Source organism: Ambystoma mexicanum, chromosome 14 (genome assembly GCF_040938575.1).
Source record: "Ambystoma mexicanum isolate Mex_15411 chromosome 14, UKY_AmexF1_1, whole genome shotgun sequence".
NCBI classification, from domain to species: domain Eukaryota; kingdom Metazoa; phylum Chordata; class Amphibia; order Caudata; family Ambystomatidae; genus Ambystoma; species Ambystoma mexicanum.
In genome coordinates this window covers 540,347,231-540,371,573 of record NC_090940.1, presented here as the reverse complement: position 1 = coordinate 540,371,573, position 24,343 = coordinate 540,347,231, and the positions used below count along the sequence as shown (strand labels likewise).

At 47.3% G+C, this 24,343-nt stretch overlaps 1 protein-coding gene across 9 annotated transcripts in view; it reads left to right on the top strand.

Annotated features, from left to right (window-relative positions):
- EML1 (EMAP like 1) overlaps positions 1-24,343 on the top strand; it is an 821,887-nt gene that overhangs the window by 488,174 nt on the left and 309,370 nt on the right. For all 9 annotated transcript variants that reach the window (XM_069637821.1, XM_069637826.1, XM_069637819.1 and 6 more), the window contains exon 2: positions 14,394-14,576. In XM_069637821.1, the coding sequence (XP_069493922.1) occupies positions 14,394-14,576 (183 nt within the window). The remainder of the gene's footprint in view (positions 1-14,393; positions 14,577-24,343) is intronic.

Genomic DNA, 24,343 nt, shown 5'->3' with positions numbered 1-24,343 from the left:
GCTTCAAGGTGGACAGTCGCCACTACCAATTCAAGGTACTGCCCTTCGGGATAGCTTCAGCACCAAGGGTATTCACCAAGGTACTGGCGGTGGCAGCTGCACACCTACGCAGGGAGGCAATCCCAGTGTACCCTTATCTGGACGACTGGCTCATAACGGGGGAAACCCCAGGAATCTGCAGGTCAAACATTCAGAGGACTATCGACCTCCTCCACGAATTAGGTTTCTCTATCAACGAGAAAAAGTCAAGTCTGGTGCCAAGCACCTCAAAACAGTTTCTAGGAGCTATCCTAGATACTCAGAAAGAATTGACCTTCCCCTCGGAAGAAAGAATTCGGAATATACTTCTGCAAATTCCGCATTATCAGTCAGGTCAACAGATAACAGTACGCAAAGCTATGCGGTTACTGGGCATGATGGCGTCATGCATTTACCTGGTCCCCCACGCGCGTCTGCGCATGCGTCCCATGCAGGAATGGTTGGCGAAACATTGGTCTCAGGCAAGTGGTCAGTGGGACGATCTAGTGGTCGTTTCGCCAACACTCGTACAGAGCCTACACTGGTGGACAAGAGAGAATCTCGCAAAGGGGAAACCCTTTTACGATCCCGAAGTACAGGCAGTGGTGACTACAGATGCATGCCTGACTGGGTGGGGAGCTCACCATCTCCACCACACAGCTCAGGGTCTCTGGTCTCACTCAGTAGCCAAGAACCACATCAATCTGCTAGAGCTTCTGGCAGTATTCCGAGCACTGCAGGCGTTCGAGCCCCATCTACTGAACTTGTCGGTGCAGATCAGGACGGACAGCACGACAGCCATGTTCTATCTGAACAAGCAAGGAGGGACTCGTTCGCCAAATCTGTCCAAGCTTGCCCAGAAAATATGGATATGGGCACTCAGACGGAACATCTTCCTGTCATCGCAACATGTTCCAGGGGAGCTCAATTCCCTAGCGGATGCTCTAAGCAGAGACTCCCTCCCAGAAGAACACGAATGGGTCCTTCACAGAGACGTAGTAGAAGATCTCTTCTCTCAGTGGGGTTTCCCCACTATAGACCTATTCGCCACAAGCGAAAACAAACAATGCCCAGGATTTGCATCCAGGTTCCCCCAAACGGACTCCCAGGGGAATGCCCTGTGGATGAACTGGTCAGGGATGTTTGCGTACGCTTTTCCACCAACTCCTCTCATCAGGAAGGTGGTGTACAAGATGAACAAGGAATCAATGACGCTCATCCTAGTTGCTCCCATGTGGGCGAGACAACCATGGTTTCCACACCTACGCAGGATGGCGGTGTGCGAGCCCATCAGACTCCCAGCCTGGTACAACCTTCTGTCCCAGCAACAAGGTCAAACAGTGCATCAGGAACCCAACTCTATGAACCTAGCAGCATGGCTCCTGAAGTCATAGAGTTTGGACATCTCAAATTACCACAGAGGTGTATGGACATTCTAAAAGAGTCCAGGAAACCAAATACAAGACACTGTTACTTTGACAAGTGGAAAAGATTCGTTATCTGGTGCCAGAATAAACAAATCAACCCGGTTGATTGCACTCCTTCCAACGTTGTAACATACATGCTCCACCTGCTGGATGCAGGGTTGGTTTTTAACTCTCTGAAAGTACACCTGGCAGCCCTCTCGGCTTACACCACATCCCATAACAGGGTCTCGTGGTGGAAAGTACCAGTGGTTAAAGCCTTCATGGAAGGAGTAAAGAGACTTCACCCTCCTATTTCGAACCCACCGCCAGGATGGGACCTCAACGTGGTGCTAGCTAAGCTCATGGGCCCCCCCCTTCGAACCCATGCATAAAAGTAGTCTCAAACACCTGACTTATAAAACGGCCTTCTTAGTAGCCATTACCTCCATAAGAAGGGTCAGTGAAATTCAGGCTCTGTCAGTGCAAGATCCTTTCTTTACTATCCACAAGGACAAACTGGTTTTACGCACACACCCTAGGTTCTCACCAAAATTCATATCCAAGTTCCATGTAAACCAGTCCATCGAGCTTCCGGCTTTCTTCCAAAACCCACAAAGCTCGGCTGAGGTGAAACTACACACCCTAGATGTGCGTAGGGCGGTCTTATACTATGTAAATAAAACCAGACCGCTAAGGAAAACAGATCAACTGTTTGTCTCCGTAGCTACAGGCAGAGAGGGGGATCGCGTCTCTAAGGGCGCTATCTCTAAGTGGATTATCAACTGTATACAGCTGTGTTACTCTCTTTCTGAAAAGACTCTGCCTTTTACGCCAAGGGCCCACTCTACTAGAGGCATTGGGGCCACTCTGGCTTTCATTGCAAATGTTCCCCTCGACACCATTTGCAAAGCAGCTACTTGGAGCTCTATTCACACTTTTACTCAGCATTACTGCATTGACACTCATTCCAAGACAGATACACAAGTGGGACAAGCGGTTCTAAGACACCTGTTTGCTCATGACCCTTCTCACATCCCACCTCCTTCTTCTGGTACTGCTCGCTAATCTATGCACAGCATGTGATCTAAGCAGATTCCACAAGCCTCAGAAGGGATACATTACTCACCGTAATCGTATTTCTGATGCTTGTATCTGCTTAGATTCACATGCGACCCACCCTTCCTCCCCTCCGAGAGAAGGCGCATGGTTGCTTGTAGTCTTACCTTTCTGTCTATCTGCTTGGACTATCTGTACTCACGCTACTCCTCATGCTACCTCATGTCAGGAAAAACACAATCTGGGGATCATGGACGCGTGAGGGATCATGGGTACAGTGGACGTCACACTAGGGATAGTATTACTGGCACGCCCTGTGTCGACGCCCATTTTCGATTTTCGAAAAAACAAACTGTAATACTCCGCAGCTTCCACTAGATGTCGGCCTATGCACAGCATGTGAATCTAAGCAGATACAAGCATCAGAAATGCGATTACGGTGAGTAATGTATCCCATATATAACTTGTAGTAGCCAGGTTCATGCACTTGCTCCATGTTCATAAATTGTTCAGTTTCAGATTAATACATTATTCCACTATGTCTAATATGCCTTGTTCATATTTTGCCAACATCGATAAGATAAGTGTGGCTGGTAAATAAAATCGACAAAATCGAGATTGACCAATTTTCTGTTGGAACAAGCTGTAAGAAGCTGTTTTGAGTGTCTGAGATATTGTACAACCTGTAGAAATGCCCGTTCTGCCAGTTTGGTGAAGGTACGTTGGCATATACTGCGGTGTTTATCATTTCTTACCAGAGGAAGGGGCCTTGAGTGCAGAGGCTTGCGCCCGTCACACTTTCTGGGTGGGGCCAGAGTCCTCTTCCTGGACCTTCTCCATCCTCTGGAAGCATTACCTCAGTCATAGAGAACTTGTGGCGTGCCCACATCCCCATCCCACGGTGTGGGAACATGGGTTGGCTTTTTTATGGCATTTAGTGGCAGGACGTGCCTTTGCCTCCTCCCCAGCTTTAAGTTCTTCTGCTCGTTGAGACTGGTCACTGTGCTTGCCTATGCCCGTATTAGAGCTGAAATGACACGCCCCAATTCGATCCATCCGGAGCTCAGCGAAACATATTAGCGTACCAAATTCCTTCTTTTCAGGCCTATCGAAAACCAACCCGTAGCAACATCTTTGCCTTGATTGATGGTGCGCTCTACTACATGTCCCAGAATTCCAAGAAAAGACAAAACGGGGCTTCCTTATCACACATCACATGGGGAAACTTGAGAGAGCTCTACCATAAAAAAGATAAAACAACCAAATCTAACTCTCACACATCTAAAATGACGTCAGTGTTCTGCGACTAGAATAGCTTGCAGCACGTGGGCCCACGTGCAAATATTTTCTGACTAAGTGAGTGTTGAAGCGTTTCCTCCGCCCCTGTTCAGCTGATGGTCTCGTCTTGTGATGATCAGTTTCACGTCTGTTGATTTCCTCCTCCTGCTGCATTTCTATTTTTGGCCACGAAACCCCCTGGATTTTCTTCTTGGAATCTGCAGCAGACACGCTCTGCAGATGTTCTGGCGCTTTGCCAGCAGCCTACTTTCTGTTGCCTCTCTCAGCAGCCTGAACTCAAACTTGGCCCCGCAGAAAAGCTGGCACCCTCGCTCTCTGGCATCACCGCCTCTTGGATCTGCTCTACCCCCATCGTGCCATTGCGGGGAATGCTTTGCCAAGACTTGAAAACGTAACCACATTCATGTTCAACATGTTTCAAAATCTGTCTGTTCAACAAACCTGCTGTAATGGGACTTAATTGCAAAACCTGAAATCCTGGTGGCTAACAATGCTACTAACTTTTCAAGATCATGCCATAATGGGATTCCTTAAGTGTGAAAGTCGGTGGGGCAATTTTTAGGGGCGGTGGGTGGAAAGAGGACTTCTGGGATGACTAGTCCTCCAAACTGAAACGTGTAGTCCTCCAAAGTTGGCTGGCCTTGCGATTTCGGCAGGAAACTACTCAGTTTAGAACCCCCCCACCCCGCCCCAGGTGAATATTTTACTTTGTCCTGGAAGCAGTGAATGCAGGACTGTTTTTATTTTTATATTTTTGTGCTTGTCACAGACTTGTCCCCTTAGATGACCTATTGGGAAACAAGCCAACATGGCTGTCCAACTCCATGCCTCGAGGTCCGGATCCCTGCCAGGTTTTTGGGATATCCTCATTAATATTCATGAGCTACATTTTCATACAATGATTCTAAATTGTATGCAAATATTTTCTCCTGAATATTAATTGGGGATATGCTGAAAACACGTCAGGATTCCGGCCCTCGAGGCCGGAGTAGGACAGCCATTGCACAGGTCGCCCACTTTGCCTATACATTTCCATGTGAAGGGGAAGATCTTGGGGGGCACTTGCTATTCCCAGCCCACATTTATGTAGGTGGAGAACCCGCTGCTTTCGAGGGGATCGCTCAAATGGTTTTATATGGTGAATATGTGAAGTGGACCTCTTCTGTAGCGCAGTGCAATCTTTAGTGCTTTATTTAACGGAAGCATCAAAGTGGAAAAGGAGTACTTTTCAGTGCATATGTTGGACTGAATAAGCCTCACCCATGAGGTAGGTTTGCAGTGCGTCACTCATGTGGTCAGCGAACCCAAGTGAAATGCAGGTTGTTTAAGGTGGGAAACTAGTCCTTCGGGGGGCGGGGGAGCATGCCGCAGAGCGCCAAGTGATTATCCACAGTGCTAGGAATGTGGACACTGTGTCCTACCCATCAGGCTACTACGGATCTCTCATGTGGCCTAAGGAAATAAGGACCAGGATACAGCGAAAGCAAAATACTAAGTGGGTCACTATCTACCAAGATCAGACACAAGGAATGGGAGATCAACCTAACGGTTTACACTAAAGGAATAATTTGAAGCAATTGAAACCTAGAACACATGCATTCAGCTTGCCAAAAGCTAAATTTTAAAATTGGAATTTCTTTTCAAACAACCAATTTGTGTACCTCTAACCCTCCTGATGAACCATCCGAACTGGATGGAGAAACACGTGTTGAGGGGATTTTGAACTCGAGAGGGGATTTTGAGCTTGAAGGGATTTTGAACTCGCTAAGCACTAAAGATTTGAATGGCCAAACTAACATCTCTGTATGAATGGAATATAGAGCACATCTAGAGTTGAAAATTGGAATGTTGAAACTGCATTTGTAACAACGACCATTTGAACAGTCAGAACTAATATCCCCGTATGAATGCAATGCAGAAGAACTTTGAAATCAACAAATCAAAAAATTAAATAAATAGCCATTCAAAACTGGTATTTTGGAGCGCACCGTTATCTTTGTTATCGTTCTTAAACTCAGTCTTTACACTGGACAGTCGCAGTGGAACGGAGACAGGTGCTGCATAGTACACCATTTGAAAGAATAACAATCACAACAGGAAACTCGCCACAGTTGTTTCAGACTGGAACTCACTCACAAACATGGATGGCTTACATACCTGGGGGGGGGGTAAATGCCCCAGGGCCAAGCCACAGATCAGATGGATTCAGTCATTCCATTGCTGGTGACATCATGTGTCAATCGTTCAGCCACGCCCCTTTGCAAAGTGCTGCTGTGGCTTGAGAGGATTTTGGCAAGCAGCACAAGTTAGGTAGGCGCAATCATCTCAGTTAAATGTACTTTCTTTTTACATTTGTTTATTAAACATTCAGTTTTATTACAAAAACTTTGGTTTCTCTGTTATCATCAAGTTAAAAAAGGCAGCAAAGTCAAAGTAGATTATTGAGCCCAACAAACAAAAGATTTAAGGATAAAATCCAAAAGGGGGAAAAAAAAAAATGAAAATGAAAAAAACACTAAGGTAGGCATCAAACAAAGAAGGTAACACAGAGTCCCTGGTTTTTGTTTTCACACCAAACAACTGCACCACACAATAGTCTTTGTCAAAGGGTTGTATTAAAGTTGTTCAAAGAAATATATAAAAAGACATTTTTCGAGTGCCCTGTTTGACACGTGTTTCGGCTTCACAAGAGCCTTTTTCTAAAAATAGGGCATATGTTCAATTCACATTTGATATGTCTGGTAGGCTATCGTGTATGGATGTGTTCAATCTTGCTTCCTAAGAATTCACGGGCTATAATCCCACCTCCAAAATTATGTGGTCCGATCTCCGCGCGTCGGCTGAGCAGTTCCAACCCCTCAAAAAAGCTCATTCAGTTATCCAATTTCGTCCACCCATTCAGTTCGTTTTTTTTTTCCTAGACTCAGGAGTTCACGTAAGTCTACAGAATTTTACAGATCAAAAACTTTTAAAGTTCCAAGATTGTCTATAAATTTCTTCTTGAAGATTCTCTCCAGAAATGTTACCATGATCTGATTACAGATTGGGTAGTGCCCCCATATATATATGTTCCCACCATTGTTCAGATTGGTACCCGGTGTGTTTTTCTGTTTTTCGTATAGAATTAAGGTTCTTTCTATTCGACGCTCGGGACAGTAGAGTGTCAAATGCTGTAGAGTTTCCTCTTGGTGGTTACATAGTCTGCAGCACTTGTCCTTCACCCTTCCTCTGCAGCGGAACAACACATGTCTTTTATGGAGAACATTTAGGCGAAGTCTTAAATAGATGTCGCGAAAGCCAGGGGTTGGGTACTTCCTCAAGTATGTGGGCATTACGTTTTAATGGTTACTCACTGTCTTTGTTAAGTTGTGTTTTTTTAAGCAGATCTTTTTGCCTCTGCTTCTGACCAGTCAACGGCCCATAACAGTTTCTTCATCTGAAGCGGGTTTTCACATAACGTTTTAACAGACTGGTCCAGTTGGGCCAGTATTATCTGACAGTTTGTAATCCATTCATTCAAGATCCATTCAGATGGACCATCTCCACTTTTCTTAAGAATGTCATATTGTGGTGGGCAGTTCCCGGAATTCAATTTACCAAAGACCGAGAGTGATTTCCAGGTGATTCTTGCATGCATTGATGTTAGGCCCAACTCGTGTTTTACGATTGCTATGGGTGTAGATTTTGGCAGCCTTAGCAATCATTTCCAAAACTTACTCTCAAGCTTTTCCCAGGATTCCCAGGCTAAACCCAGTTGGAAAATTGAATCAACGGCAATAGAAAGAATTTGCTGTATTTTCTGTTGATCACAAGAGCCTGGGCTGTCAGTTGGTCCGTTTTCAGAATTAGATCCATGCTGATTCTGTTCTGCTTGCACTGATCAAAATAAATTCCCAAGTATTTAGTAGAGTTTGTTGGAGATAATGTACTGGTTCCCAACCTCACTCCGAACGGTCTTCTCCTTCTACCTCCTGGATTTTGAATTAGGAGGATCTCTGTTTTCTCTGCATTTAATTTTTGGTTGTTCGAGGTTGCATATGCCTGTAATGCGTCTAACTTTTTTGAAGGCCTATGGGAGTCCTGTCCAGCAGGACTGTCATCCGCATATAGTAGCCAGCCGGCTGATTCGCTATTAATCTTTGGCGGGCAGGATCTTGGTGGATCCAGTACGTTTGCCATATCGCTGATGAAAATGTTGTACAATATGGGTGCCAAAGCACACCCCTGTTTTAGGCCCTTGGTGGTTTCAATTTCTTTTGTGAGGCACTAATCTTTCTTCAGCCTGATCTGTAAAGGTGTTTCCAAATATAGATGTTTTATTGCAACACCAAGATCTTTTGGGCAGCCTCTGTTTATCAGCTTAGACCAGAGGAGCTCTCTGTCTATGTAGTCGAATGCCGCCTCCATATCGACACAGGCCACATACAGGAACTCTTTTGCTTTGAATGTTTTTGCTTTAACAGACTTAGTATTAACAGGTTTAGGCCACAGTCTGTACCATTCACAAACCCAGTTTGCCTCAGATCGTAGGATTTAGAATTTTTTATCCATTCTTTTAGGCATTTCAGAAGGACTCCCGCAAAGATTTTCCACAGAACATCCAAAAGGGCGATAGATTTGTAGTTCTTGGGGTTCAGCCTGTCGCCCTTTTTAAAGATGGGAACTATAATCACCCCGTTTCCATGAAGGTGGGACTTTTCCCTGGAACAGTATTTGTTCAAATAGCTTCATGCAGAAGTCAGTCCACCGGTCGTGGGCCAATTTTAACATCGAGTCGTCTTTCCGTCAGGTCCGGGTGCTCAAGATGCGCTGGCTTTTAAGATTGTTTTTAATTTCCATACGATCTTGCACTATATCCCATGGACCCGACACTGGCCGAGAAACTAAAGACTCTGTGTTGGACTACCTGGCGAATAGCGACTCAAAGTGGGAAATCCACCCCGACTTGTTGATGGGATTAAGTTGGAGATCACCATTTGTTTCTTCCTTTCCGTTCAGCAGTGCACATATGTTCTTTCTGCTTTTTGACAAGGCCACCTGTAACATACTTTCTGAGTCCTTCTGAAAAAGGATTGCTCTATGTGAAGCGGTCCAATTTCGAAATTTCTGTTTTTCTTTTTTTCCTTGAGTCTATGCTGCAATGGCAAGTGTCCCAAACCTTTGAGGTGCTTCCTTACTTGGTTCTTTCTTTCCGCCATAGTTCTATCATATTGATGTTTGTTTTTAAAGGACGGCTTGCCGTTACTCCCGGGCCCCTCTCTAAAGATCGCCAGGCAGGCTTCGTAGTCCAGTCTGCCAGCCTGACTTGGGTGCCATCCGTTCAAGGCGTTAGCCAATCTCGGGATTGATTTTTGGTTAATACGTAACCTGCCTTTGTTCTGTTTCAGTAATACGGTGTGTGGGCCCAGAGTGCTCTGTTTTTCCTCTTAGTCGATGATATGTTAGGTCTTTGGCAGGTCAAAATCAATGGGTTATGCTCACTCTTGTTTGAATCAAATATCATTAGAGATAGGACCCTAAGAAAGGGTCTAGAGTCAACAAAAAAGTTATCCAGTGTTGCGCTGGCGAGAGGGGAGTGCCATGTCGTTGCTCCTTCTCGATCACCATTTACTTGCGCATTTAGCATCCGGAGGTCTCTGATCTCAACTTCCTCCCACCATTGCTTCGCCCTTGAGGTTTTTTTTACTTTGAACTTTCGCTCCTTGTTTTTGCGGTCTCTTCAGTGCCAATGCGCGGCAATTTATATTTAGGTCCCCACATAGTATAATCCAGGGGTTCAGTGAATTCCGCTCTGAATTTATCAATCCACTTTGTTACTTCTTGGGTAAATGTGTTGGACTCCTTTGCCTGTGGGTTCCAGTACGGGTTGAACAAGGTTACAATTCCCTCATTCTCGGCCATAGAGTCCACCATTTTGATTATCAGTATTTGAATTAGAGAATTAGGGTGGATGCATTTTATAACCCGGCCCATGGAATGATTTTTAATCATGGTGAGCAACCCTGAGCTAGGTCTGCCCTTGACACCCTTTTTGGCAACGTTCAAATAACCAGTAGACCCATCCAAGAGGGGGGTTTCCCTCAACCAGGTTTCCTGGATACACAGGATATCCAAGTTGTTCAGTCTAGTGTCAATTGTTCTCATCAGGTGACTATATCATCTAGTATTCCAGGAGCTTATTCAGAATTCGTCCCCCGTTAGTGCTCTCTCATTCTAAGTGTTCTTGTGGGTTCTGTGAGAGCTCCCACCAGCCAACTCCATGACTCCTCATTTGAGATTTTGGTATTCAAGGTCTGGGTGACTGCTTTATTTTTCTTTGGATCTGTAGGGTCCTGTAAGCTTCTTCCTGTGACACTGTTGATGGTGATTTTCAGGGCTTCCGGGTCTCAAAGATCAAATGGAGTATCTCTAGTTGGCTTTAAGGAGTTGTCCATGGCCATATCCGGTAGAACTTTGTGTATACTTTCGGTGGGTGTGGCGGACTTCGGTGGGCTAGCCGGGCCCCGAAAGTTAGCTCCGTCAGTTTCCTTTGTGCCGAAGCCAAGAGCCCTTAGCTCGTCTGCTGTGTTAAGCAGAAGAGCTAAAAGGGATGAAGATGTCTTATGCAATAAGACTCTGTCAAACTCTTTCTCACATGGGAAGGCCACAATCCGTATGTCCTCTGATGTAATTACCCGTAATTGGGGGATGTGCTTTAGAATTCAGTGCAGTATTGACCAAAACACATTCCGTCAAATACATATTTTAGTTTTGGCTATTAGGTGGCGCTAAAGGGCCACCTATAAGCCAAAACTATTGATCTGAAGTAATGGCATATGAGGAGGGACACACAGCTTGTAGGTGGTATTTGGTTAATTGCCCACCCATTGACTGTCCATGGCCATGTTAATCCCTATGGCCATTCCCACCCAGTTCCTGCCCCTCTCAGCCCAAAACCTCTCCTCCTCGGAACTCTTTGAACTCGCTCTAATCAAGCCTCACCATCAAACTTTGCACTCAAAGTGCCGGCCAGTGTCTTTTTAAAGTGGTCTTTTGAGAGATAATGACTTAATTGGAAATATAAACCAACTCCACATAATTAATTCCCAGTTTGGCCTACAAGATGATTGATTCTGTATTAAAGGGCCATCTTGTTGCAGCTTTCTTACAAAAGTTATTGGTCTGTTGCTCAATTTGTGTTTTTCTTTCGGTAGAATGTTTGTGCTTTTAAATTTTGCTCACATACTTTACTGTAGGGGGGGGTGCCCCCCCCCGTACACACCACCTCACCACCACCAATATTGCCTAACAGCAACTCACCAACTGTATTTTGTGCGGGAAATTCAAGCAAACAAATTCGAGCTAAAATAAGAACACACCATTATAACTAGCAAACTATTGACACTACAACTCAAAGAATGCATTTGCTTGTCCAATACCAGGCCAATGTTAGAACATCACAGGTAGGGTCCTCTGACAACCCTTCCCCTAATATGTTTAAGGATCTTTAGACCTACAGGTGAATAGATTGCCATATTTGCTAGACACATAAAGAAAATGTCTTTTCCGTCAGGTGAACGGGTGCCGCGCCAGTCAAGAATTTTAGCGGAGACTTTGAACCACAGAACCTTGTGCCTGGACACAGACCCCCAGCTTAAAATCTCCATGAGGAAAAAATGTCACCACCGAGAGGTCCTCTTTATGAAAGATATCAATGCTTGTTCTGAATAGGGCACAAGGTCTGTGACCTTTGGCTCTCCAGTTGTTTTGGACTATGAGTCCCATGATTCCACCCCATTGACTATGCTGCCTAGGATTGATGGGAGTTGTAGTCCAAACCAGGTGGACAGCCAAAGGTTGCGGACCCCTGGTCTCTCATCTAGCCCATCAGTTTCCTCAACTTGCACTAAATATCCATACGTTCTCAATGCGTTATGCAAGTCCATCTTGATACATTTGCAGAATGCTAAAGAATGGCTCTGCTTCCTGCGCGTCATTTCCTTTGCAGGGAGACCAGGGCTGGGGAGACATGGCATCCCTGGGGCCAGTCACTGTTGGTTCCCTTGTTAGATCTGCCTAGTGTTGGGACTGACCCCCACCTAAAAATGCCAACTGTTTTATTTTGTTATATTATTATTGAAGCTCTTTACTGTTTAATGATATATTGTAATGTGAGAATGATGGGCGATATGTTGTAGTTTTTCATGCAAATCATTTGCCAAATAATCTTTATTTGGTGATGATGTTGGACTATTAAAAACATGCACAATGAAAAGACGTTTTTAAAAGGGAATTTGGTTTGTTTGACCGTAACCGAAAAGTGAACGGTTCATATGACCGTAGCTAACCGGACCGTTACGGTCAAGCAACACAATGTCTAGAAATACACTCCGCCTTCCGTCTCCGCTTATGTACTTTTTGGCGGCACACCTCATTGATTGCAGCCGAGTTCTGGACTCCTGTGACACTGGTTCCCTCAACGTATGTGCTTGGGAACCGGCGCTGCAGGGTCCTTTCCTTTTTTTTTCCCTCTTTTTTTAAAACTTTATTCCTGTATTCACGGGACGCCCATGCAACCCAGTTCCCATTATAATGAACAAGGTGAGTGGGGGACAACTATGCAAAACTGGTTCCCCTTGTTCGCTATAATGGGTTTTTATGGCATATTGGTTTGAATTTTTAGGCTATACGAGATTTTCATACAGCCTAAATTCGGTCAAATTTGGCATACGTTTTTTTACATTCGGCCTTTTGGTGTATTTCCATTAAAAGGAAGGTGTCAGTCAGTCAGTGTAAAAAACAAATTTCTGTAAAGTATTGCTGTAATATGCATCCTGGAAAGATCATGGTGTTATAGGCAGGGACGTCATTTAGGGGTCGCACTTGCGACTCGTGAGATCTCTCTTGCTACCCCTAAACATTTTTTTTTTTTAAGTACAAAACAAATGTCACTTTTTTGTCTTTTTTTTTTTAATTGATGCTCCTGGGCTGGGGCCAGCAGCATGTTGCTCTTTGTTTCTGGAGTGGCTGGTTCTCTGACATCTATAGTCGGTAAGATAGCTCAGTGGGCTGAGCGCTTGCCGCTGCAATGTATCTGCCGGTTGCAGGTTCGACTCCAGGCAAGTTCAAGTCAGCTTTTCATCCTGCTGAGGATGATAAATGAGTACCAACACAGGTTGGGTGATGTTGTATGTATATTTGTTTTATATGAAGAACTTAAGCGTAAGTGCCATATAATAACACATCATCATTTGGCCTTGGGCGTCTGCTTGTATTCACAGTGATTTGGTAATATGGGCCTATACGCGCTTTTATTAACGATGCCTAAGGTGATCCATTCTTGTATAAAATGTATATGACTTTACAGTGATATCATAACCATATTTTTCTTAGCATTGTTTCTAAGTATACTATGTGATGCCATTTCCTGTTTTGTCAAGGGTTCAAAGGTCGTGTTCCATCGCTTCCTGTGATGTCACTTTGGGGTGGGGTCAGATGACATCACTTATTGTGATGTCATCAGAGGTCAAGGGTCGTGTGATGTCACTTCCCCTACCCCTGGAATTTTGGTGAAATGACGTCCCTGGTTATAAAGTTAAAAAGAAATGGATTTTAACCAATGTTTTCACTTAAATATTACGAAACTGGGACAAACCAGAGCTGTTGGCCTCAGTGCCCTAGATAAGTGTGCCCAAAGGTTTCAATAGCAGTGACAACTTTGTTTATTTTAGGAAACGCATTTGTTCAAGGACAATGTGGTCAGCACTGCCAGCTGCAGGGTAAAATAGACTAGCAGACTGGCCAGCACCAGCCCACGCAGGTCTGCTGGGGTGGACGCCCCTTCAGGCCTTGCCCGATGGGCCAGCCTGACCCTGCTTGCCCATCCCAGTATGGATGGCTTTGTGTGGCTTGTGGCCAGAGGAAGTGGCTGTTATGCATCTCACTTCCGTGCACATGCAACCAACCCCCCTACATGCCGAAACACACATGCGTCCACCTTCAGTGTGCAACCACCCACACCACACCGCTTGACACCAACATCTACCCACACTCCCAGCCACCTCCAATCTCTCCCACTCACACTATCACGCTCTTTGTGCAATTGGATTTAACACCCCCTCGTGCTGGCTTTTCCCAAGGGTACAGGAAGTAGGAGGTGACTTAAAAGCCATTATGATTCAACCTGCGGGTGGGAGGTGTGGTGGGGGTGGGGTGGGGGAGGCACCATACCCATGCATGCATGATATGCTCTGCTCTGCGGATATGCTTGTGGGGCCATGGCAATGCTGGATTCCCCTGAGAACGATGGCGCTAGAAATAACCAAGTCCTTAATAACGTGGCTTGGTTTCACCTGGATATCCAGGGCGCGTGCTAATTCGGAGGGTCTTGGAGGGGTGGACTGGCCTACTGGGATCCAGGGGCTTCTTTTGTTTGGCTGTCGGGGTTGTCGTCTTCTCCTGCCCGCTCTCCCCTCCACCCCACAGCCCTCGCATCCTCCGCCATGCCCCTGCTGGGCACGGACCCTTGCTTCGTGACATTTGCGGGCCTTTAGACCCGAGTGGGTCTTGTGTGCATGCTTGCAGGATGCTCGGGTGATGGGTGTAATAACACTGCCTACTTTCCCTTGGTGGCAGATGACAGCGCCTCGGCCACCAGCGGCATGGAGATGACGGACCGCATCGCGTCGCTGGAGCAGCGCGTCCAGATGCAGGAGGACGAGATCCAGCTGCTCAAGTCCGCGCTCGCCGACGTGGTCCGGCGGCTGAACGTCTCGGAGGAGCAGCACGCGAGCCAGAACCGGAAGGGACCCACCAAAGGTACGCACGGAGACCACTGCAAACCCCAGAAGTCTTTGGTGATCTTATGTAAACTATGGGGCACTGTTGGGATGAATGTGGTCCGACAGCTTTGTCGAAGCTCGTAGGCCTGTGCATACTAAATATAAACACGGGGGAGGGCGGCCGGGCAATGGCCTCTTGGAGCACGGAGACCCCACATCTAAACAGACCCCGATTGCACTTGTCACAGACGGAAGTGAGGTCGGGATTGTTTGCTTAGGGGAGTGAACAGGACGTGAGTTAGAGGGAGGCAATTGTTTGGCAATGGATTCCTGGGAACTGGCTTCTGACCCGTTCCTGCATATTTGGTTGTCATTCATGTCCCATATTGGGCCATTGTGCGTTTTAGTGGATGTACTTCATCACTTGATCTTTTTACTTCCCACGGTAGGTGTCCCTTGCACTCCCCTAGTGCTCGTTCTGCCTTTCTCCTTTCCATCCAATTTTCTCACTTTGTCTCTCTCGCACTCTGCCACTCTCTCGCACTCTGCCCCAATCTCGAGCTCTGCCCCTCTCGTGCTCTGACCCTTTGTCGTGCTGTCACACTCGCAAGCTTTCACTCTCACACCGTCGTGCGCTTTCACTCTCGCGCGCTTTCGCCCTTGCGCGCTCACACTCGCGCGCTTTCGCCCTTGCGCGCTCACACTCTCGCGCGCTTTTGCTCTCACACTCTCTTGCTCTCACACTCTCGCGCGCTTTCCCTCTCACACTCTCGCGCGCTTTCCCTCTCACACTCTCGCGCGCTTTCACTCTCACACTCTTGCGCGCTTTCACTCTCACTCTCTTGCGCGCTTTCACTCTCTCTTGCGCGCTTTCACTCTCACTCTCTTGCGCGCTTTGCTCTTTCACTCTCTCTTTCTCACTGTCTTTCTCACTGTCTGTCTCACTCTCGTTCTCTTTCTCGCTTTGTCTCACTCTAGCACTCTTTCTTTCCCTTCCTGTCACTGTGGAGTGCAGTGCTGATCAGTGTGCAAAAGTGCAAGGGAAGGTAATGAAAGCATTAAAAGCTATATGTAGAGCTGGTGAGGGCCGGAGCTGGATGCTGAAGGCATAACATGTGATTGCTGGCCGCTGAGCCTAATGTTTACACAGGAATGATGGAACACGACTTCTTATGCCTGCTGACTGTCTTCTGTAATGGTGAATATGGACAAACGTCAGGAAGAGTTTGGCCTTATGCCTCTTGTTTATGGAGAACTTTGGACTAAGACTAGAAGGGTAAAGCACGAACCTGCATAGATTCCTCTGGCATATGCACTTTCTATAATGAAAGTTCTTAACCCTTTTATTTTAAGCCTTGCAGGAGGGGCGGAGGGTCGGCGGGGGGGGGGGGGGTGGGCGTATAGTAACATTGCTGGCTGGGCAGGAAGAGACTGTAACACTTGGTACATTTCTTACTTGAATGGCAGTTCTGCAAACCTCTATTTTAACTGTAATATATTTTTGGAGAGTGTACTTTTTCTGTACTGTAATGTTTATTGTGGCCCAGAGAGGGGCCCTGATGTGTGAGTGTTTGATGATTGGGGACCATTCTATACAGTCATGAATAGGGTGGCCAGGGACCTGTGCCATACCCGTGAGCACCCATCATGCAGCGCAGACAGGTTCCACCAACCACACCTGGGGGGCTTTAAGTCCCATTCGAGTAGAAAACGCCACTCATACTCCCAAGTTCACCTGCAGCACCCAGGAGAGTCTCGGTAGACTGGCATAGCTGCCAGTGGGGCACCTGCCCCAATTCTGTCCCCGAAGCACCCAGGAGAGTCTCAGTAGACTGGCATAGCTGCCAGTGGGGCACCTGCCCCAATTCTGTCCCCGAAGCACCCAGTAGAGTCTCAGTAGACTGGCATAGCTGCCAGTGGGGCACCTGCCCCTATTCTGTCCCCGCGGGCATGGCATGCATGGAGGCCACCTTAAAGAACTTTGAAGTGGGCCAGTTCAAAATAGTGGTGAGCGTCGCCACTACAGTGGCACGCACCAGGTTAGTGGGCACACATTCAGTGCTATAGAAGACACCTTCTAGAATACCGTTGTGCCCCAACTGGCAAATATCAGTGTGTCGTTTGCACAGGCGGACCACATTTGTGATCAAGGCCCCCCAGCTTCATATGAGTTGGACCCCACCTTGTAATCCAAGGCTAGATCTCCCTATTAGGTGTTATGGCGTATTTGGGTCTGGGGAGGATAGCTCCGGGGCAATGTGCTCGCCTTGGAAGCAAGACGACGTGGAGCAACACAGGTTCGATCCCCGGATCCGCGCTTAGAAAGCTCTGGGTATTAAGTGCGTAATAAATAACCTGTCATATCATATATATGAAGCCAACTGAGTGAACTGTAGCTGCATTCCTTTATTTTTAAAACTAATAATGCCACCTTTTGTATGTGCCCCTTCATGCCACATGACCCGGTGCTGTAATACTATGCCAACATTCTCACCCCTTTGCTACATAATGCATTGAAGAGTCCTAAATGAATTGACACTGCTGCACTGAGAGGGCTGTTCTGGATAGTTAATACGCCCGAGTGCAGCAAGGGCCTTTAATGCAGGCCGCTGGCTCGGGCAAGGGCCTTTAATGCAGGCCGCTGGCTCGGGCAAGGGCCTTTAATGCAGGCCACTGGCTCGGGCAAGGGCCTTTAATGCAGGCCACTGGCTCGGGCAAGGGCCTTTAATTCAAGCCGCTGGCTCGGGCAAGGGCCTTTAATGCAGGCCACTGATTCGAGCGAGGGCCTTTAATGCTGGCTGCCGGTCATTACCACCCAGTAGGGCATGGAGACGGGGCATTATTACTAGTGGCACACTTTTACCACTGCTGTCACATGCTGCAATGCACGTACATGCCAACATTATCCATTCCATTCTGGGAGCACTAGTCCAGTCCTCGTTTTAACTATATTTATTTCATTTGTTATACGCGCCCAGGACCCCGAGGTATCGCAGGGCTAAATTAGATGCATAGTTACAGTACAGTAGAGAGTTTAGGTTCACAGTGGTTGCAGAGGTTATCATGCATACTTGCTAGAAAGTGAGATTTTGACTTGTTTGCGCAATGCAAGGTAGGATGGTGCGTTTCTGGTTGCGGGCGGGAGCGCGTTCCATAATGTGGGAGCGATGAAAGTGAAGCAGGAGCCTCCTGATCGCTCTCTGGTGAATCTAGGTGTAGTAAGTGAGATGGAGGAGGTTGAGCATAGGGTTCGCAGATTGGGATTTTTGGAGATGCGGTGTGTGGGATAGGGAGGAGAACATTGCCTTCTGCAACTTGTAGACCTGGGTTCATAATGGGAAAATCCAGGTCTACAAGTCCCAGAAGGCAAAGATAAAACCAGGTCTGGACTGGCGTCTCCAGAATGGAATGGCTAATGTTGGCATAAAGCAGGCCTGCTATAGCAGGATGGTGCCTTACATTTCACGGTCTATAAAACATCAATAGCTACAGTAGTAAGTAGACTATATGAAAATGATCTGATCTTAACAACTATCTCTTTTCAAAGGCAGGCTTCTTGAATTCCAACTCATAAATATTTTGTTACCACTGAAGTCTCTTCTGATACTGTGTTCATGTTGCTGTGCCCTGCACTTTGTGTTCTAGTGGTTAACTAAAAGTATTTTATTACCTTAAAATTGCTGAAGCACATTTGATTTCGGATCTTATTGGAGCCACTTTCATAAGCTCTTTCTACACCCACAAAAGAGCAGTCTTTCTTCCCTTTTTTGTTCAGTTATTGAGTTCTACTTAGGATTGAAGCCTAATTCTAATGGCACCCACATATATATTCAGAGAAAGTATCCTTTGCTAAATCTCCTAACTGTTAGATTTTTACAAAGAGTGAATTTCAAAAAATGAGTTTGGTGTCAACTGTCGCTCACCTGAATTCCTGGAATAGTTGTCAAGAAGTGTATCTAATGTGCGCCTGAGCAGGGAGAATAATACATCACAATGGAGCGTGAGGTGCCGCGGGCCGTGGGATTAACAAATGGCCCAAGACCACAATTGGTTCCAGCAAATGTGATTTTCATTTAGTAGAAAGAGAAGTAATGGAGCAAGGGTTGAGGTTGCACCAAAATAAAGAAAGTTGTCCATCGTGTGAGGCTCGGAGGGTACAGAGTGGGCAAGGGGAACTTTCAACAGAAACCCTGGTCTACAGATGGACTGTGGTGTGGTCCTGAGTCCAACTTATTTACTCTGAAGCAGTTTGTATACAGGGTTAGAGGTGCCATGAATGAGCCACACAGTTACTCACAGTTCTCCCCGGTTCCCAGAGTCTGGGACCACTTCCATAAAAGTCGATTGTAAATGTTGGTCCACCTGTGCTTTTAGATGACAGTTGACATCTTCCCTATCTGTCCGGAGTAAACCTTGGCTGCAGCCCTGATCTTAACCACGGCCAAGAGAAATTTTATCTAAATGAAGCCAGGCGTCTGCTTCAGTCATTCCAGAGCTCACAACCAGTTAATGATCCTCAAAGTACCCTGCTGGCTCTAATATTATTGAGTCCTGATCATCCAAGTTGGATTGCGTGCCCCCACTTCCTTAGGGGTTTCAATTAGTTCTAGTTGAATATTAGTGAGCCATCATCCTCTAAAATTTAATTGGGCCCAACCCCCTTGCTTAGTATTTCAATGAGGTCTTCTAGCTCATGGGTTTCAGCAAGTCCTTCTGGCTCACAGTTTCAGTGTGTCCTGTTGGCTCCTGGTTTCAGTGAGTCCTTCTGGTCTGATGCCTGGTTTCAGTGAGCCCTTCTGGTCTGGCTCCTGGTTTCAGCGAGTCCTTCTGGTTTGCGAGTCCTTCTGTTCTGGCTCCTGGTTTGCAAGTCCTTCTGGTCTGGCTCCTAGTTTGTGAGTCCTAGTCTGGCTCCTGGTTTGCAAGTCCTTTGAATCTGGCTCCTGGTTTCCGAATCCTTCTGGTCTGGCTCCTGGTTTGAGGAAGACTTTTTGGCTGTGGGCTGGGTTTCGGCAAGCCCTACTAACTCTTTCAGAAGAGCAGGTATCATTTAATTCCTTGATGGACTTCCCAGATCCAGCAGAATCCGAATTATGGTCCCCAGATTGGCTCTATCATCTTCTTTCTATCACTCCCTGCCATTCTCTGCAGCATTTAGCTTCTGCTCCTACTTTTCTCCAGGCCCCAGTTAACACTGCACTCCTCTTCTCTAGCACTTGCACCATGGCCTCACCCCAGCTCGGACGCCACTTAGTTTTCCCCCTGCATCTTCAACCATTCTATTTGTTGTGCCGATGTGGCCAATGATGGATTTCTACCGGAGACCCTTCTGTCCTCTTTTCTGACCCTCCTCTGTCTCGATCATCCTCTCTTTGGCTCTGTCCTCCCAATTCCTCTCTCACATCTTCTTGACTCCTCTCTTCCAACCTTATCTTGTTCCAGTTTTCCTCCTCCACTCTCCCTCCTGCTTCTCTTGGGCTCCTTTCCCCTCCCCTCCTGGATGTCCCTTTCTTCCAACTCAGTCATTTTCCCGAGACTCTTGCCTTCCTTCTCGATTATCCCTCCTTCCTCAAACTCATCCTTTCCCTAATACTCCTCCTTCCTTCCTCAACATCAGCCTTCTTCAACACTCTACACACAGCTCCTTATTCTCCACCCCATCCCAACTCCCTCACCTCTAGTAGGTCCCCTCCCATACCCTTGTTATATGCGGGATCCAAAAGGTATTTGGCCACTTAGGGTTTAATTTGACAGACCTGGGCCCCATTGTTGGTGAGTTAACTGGATAGGTTCACAGTCGGCGGATGTCTCTCCATGGCCTTGTCTGTCAAATGGAATTCAATCCCTTCTCGCGACACAGTAGCCTGAGACAGTTCTGTGTTATTACAATGAAGAAGGACTTGATCTGGATTTCCTCAGTCTCACCAGCTTGGTCACAAATGTTGACACTTGCCTCCCCGATGGTAACAAGATCCTCTCCGAACCCAGAACCAAACGTCCTGGAAGTGGAGTAGCTCTGATCTTTCCGGGTTGGATGGCTGCTTCTGTCATCCCTATTCAGGCCTACTCCTGCTTTGAATGCCTGGTCTGCAGGCTCTCTCTCCCTCCTGGCCTCTCTAACTGTGTTCACCATTTACAGGCCACCTGGCCAGGTTGCCCTCTTCCTCTCGGAGTGGGCCTGCTTCTCCTCCTCTCTCCTTGCCTCGACCTCTCCTCCTTGGAGACCTCAACATCCATCTGGATGCTTCTAACCCCAATGCAGAGCTCTTTCGCAATCTCTGTGACTCTCTCTTTCTATTCTATCCTCTGGCCCGATACACTCCGCCGGGCGCACTCTGGATGTTCTCATCGCCTCTGACATCCCCTCTCTCAAACCGTCTCACCGCTCCTCTCCCTTGGACCAACCACTTTCTTCTCTCCCCCGACACTCTCTGTCCCCCAGGTGAAGCCAACCCCAGCACTGCCACCCACCTTCTTGGCCATCCGGGCCATGAAGGGTGTGTCAGTGGAGGCTTTCACTGCTACTTCCTAGCCTCCTACTACACCTGCAGCTGATTTACACTCTGACCCAGCCCTCTGTAATCTCTGTCTCTCTATCACGAACACTCTTGATGTCCTTGCCCCTATCATGGGGATCCATTTGAAGGCCACCACCAAGTGCAACTCTTGATAGGACTCCAACCTCGCCACCCTTAAACGCAAGTGCAGAGAGGAAGTGGAGGGCATCAAGGGCATTCTCTGGAAAACTGGCCTGTCACCTGCTCCAAAGGCAATACAGACTCTGTCCTGTCCAAGAAGAGAGCTGACATCCAAACCCACGTCTCTGCGGTCTCTAACAACATGGCTCAACTCTTCAAAATCTGCAAGGAGCTGGCCATTCCTGCTGCAGTCTCCATCTTTCCTGTTTCTTTACAGGCACTCTGCACGCACTGGCTTTTCACTTTACCACTAAAATTTTCCACTCCATCTACCTCTCTCGGCCCCTCTCTGGCTGCCTCTCCCTCTCCTCCTCCGTTAGCCTATCCTCTTTCCCTGTGTTCACTCCTGACTATGTTTCTCGACAAGTCCAATCTATGAAAGTATCGTGCAAGCAGGTGCTCCCCTGCTCCTCCAGAACCATCAAGAACCACATCAACACCCTTGCTCCAGTCTTGGCGAATTTCAGCATTCACTCTTTTGCCACTGGAACTTTCCACTCCCCCTAAAGCCCTCCCTTGTGTACCCCATTGTGCACCCCCTGCTGAAGAAGCCTTCTGCCGATCCCTCCTTTCCTTGGCAAACTCCTGGAAAAGCTAGCCATCTCCCAGCTTACTCTCCATACAAATCTGTTGGTTGTCTCCATGACCATCAGTCTGGCTTTAGAGCAGCCAGAAGCATGAAAACTCCTCTCCTGAACACCTGTGAAGGTCTGCTCTGAAATCTCGACTCTAGCCTTCATTCTGTCCTCATCCTCCTTGATCTTTCTTCTGCTTTCGACACGGTGAACCACGCCATCCTGATCAATCGTCTCAGTGAAAACCTGGTCATCACGAATCAGGCCCTAGCCTGGTTGACCTCCTTCATCTCTGATTGACCCTCCCAGGTCCAAATGGGGTCCTTTCTCTCCACCACCTCTCTCTCCACACTGTGTGTTCCCCAGGGCCCTAACATCTCAACCTGGCTCTTCACCTTTACTTGGTAGCTCTGTGCCATCTCATCTCTATCTTCTCTTCTAATTTTCAGTGTTATGCTGATGACACTCGGCTCTCCTTCAGGCTTCCCTCAGCCTCCTCTCCTCTCTCGCTCATTCCTGATCGGCTATCCGTGATTCAGGAATGGTTTGCCTCTAACGATCTCTGCGTGAACGCCAGTAAGACTGAGATCCTTCTCAGTGGGACCTCTACTCCCTCTTTCACTCTGGCCCCTCTCCTTGTGCCCCATAACAGCGCCTTCCTGCGAGGCAAAAAACCTTGGTGCCATCTTCAACTCTACTCTTTCCTTCTCTCCTCACATAATGGACATCTCTTAGAAGTCCCACTAACAGCTGCACCTCCTCAGAGGTATTCTTCCTTTTCTCACTTTCCCACAGAAGCTCACGGTCTCCAGAGCCCTGGTTCTCTCTCTAGGCTGGACTACTGCAACATCCGTTTTCTAAATCTGCCTGCTTCTACTCTTCGCCCTCTGCAACTAATCCAGAACAGGACTGCAAGACTTGTCCTTGGCCTCAAGCCCAGGGTCTGTATCGCTCCAGCCCTGAAATCTCTCCACTGGCTCGCGGTGGCTGCAAGGATCAAGTTCAAGACCCTCTGCATTGTCCACAAAGCTTTTTTGTCGGGGACCACACTGCATCCAACTCTCTCTTCCTAGGCACTTTCCTTCTCGAGCCCTCCGCTCATCCACTGCCAACTCTCTGAGGGTCAGACGCTTCTCCAGGCAGAGAGTGGGGGGTAGATCACTCTCCTCGTCTGGTGCCTCGCTCTTGGGCAGCCTCCCTGCCTCTCCCAAACTTGAGCGGCACTACCGCAGGTTACAGAAGCAACTCAAGACCGTCATTTCCGCTTCTGCTTTCTCTCTCTCTCGCTCCTGCTGATGTTCTTGTCTGCTGTACTAACTGGTAACTTGGCCTCCCTCTGAACCTTATGGGGACCATGCTCCTTCACAAGCAGTAGCCCCTTGCACTAACTCCGGGCCAGCGCTCAGTAGGGACTGTATCTGCAATCCTACAATCTCCTGCCTCCTTGCACTTACTTCGGACCGGCCACCGTGGCAGCACTCCCTTGGGCTTTGCTTATTGCACTCTCCCTTTGCCTCCTCCTGGCACTTCTCTTCTCCCTCCCGCTCTTGCACGATCTGAATGACAAGGGCCTAGTAAGATCGTTTGTTTTGTCCTCCCTTTCTCTCCCCCTTCCTTGTCGCGCCTAGAAACACTTGGGTACAGGCGCGTTCTAAATTACTTATCATATAATTGAAGTTAATTACTGCATGGTAATTTACTTAGTTGCAATTACTTGACCTTTTCATTTCCAATTTTATTTGTTTAAATGGTGGGCCCCCATGCTCGCCCTTTCCCCCTTCACTACCACCCCATACTCCAACTTCCCTAACCCCCCTTCAGCCCCTTAAATCTTAAATACATCTACACAATTTGAAGTAATTGTAACTAAGTGAATGACCTCAAAGGAATTTACTTTGTTAAAACAAAGGAAGACCCCGGAGACGATAAATGGGGAAGCTGCCATCTTAGAATCAGGCGGCCTTGTCACGATGGCAGCCTGATTCCACCATAGTTCCTCCTTTCCTTCTCCACATTGCTGCATGGAATTCCGCCATCTACACCCTGCCTCCTTTACGTTCTGTTCTGGGCGAGATCATGTCCGCTGTTTAACCCACAGACAAGGTCAAGTTGTAACCTACTCTTCTGTGCAAGCCATAACAAGTTTACATAGTTAGTCTCTTCTAATGCCTCCACTTGGGGGGGGGGGGGGGAATTCAGTTGGGCTTAGTGATGAGGTTAGGCGAGGGTGACAGGCTCTGGGGATCCTCGATACACCCCCTTCAGGGTTCCACATCGCTAAGCGTTGGGCTTTCCCCAGACACTCACTGAACTAATTTACTGATCCATTCCTGTCACTTCATCGCTGAAGTATGGGTATACCAACTGGGTATGATCCAAAAATATTGTCAATATCCATGTCTCCGAAAGTCTGTGAGAATTCCTTCTGCCAAAGAACAGCCTCAGTGCAATGGTCTCATAGAGAACAGCTTCCGAGGGCCCATTGGAATGTACTTCAGAGCTTCTGCATTGGGAAGTTGCCTTCTGTGTGGCTG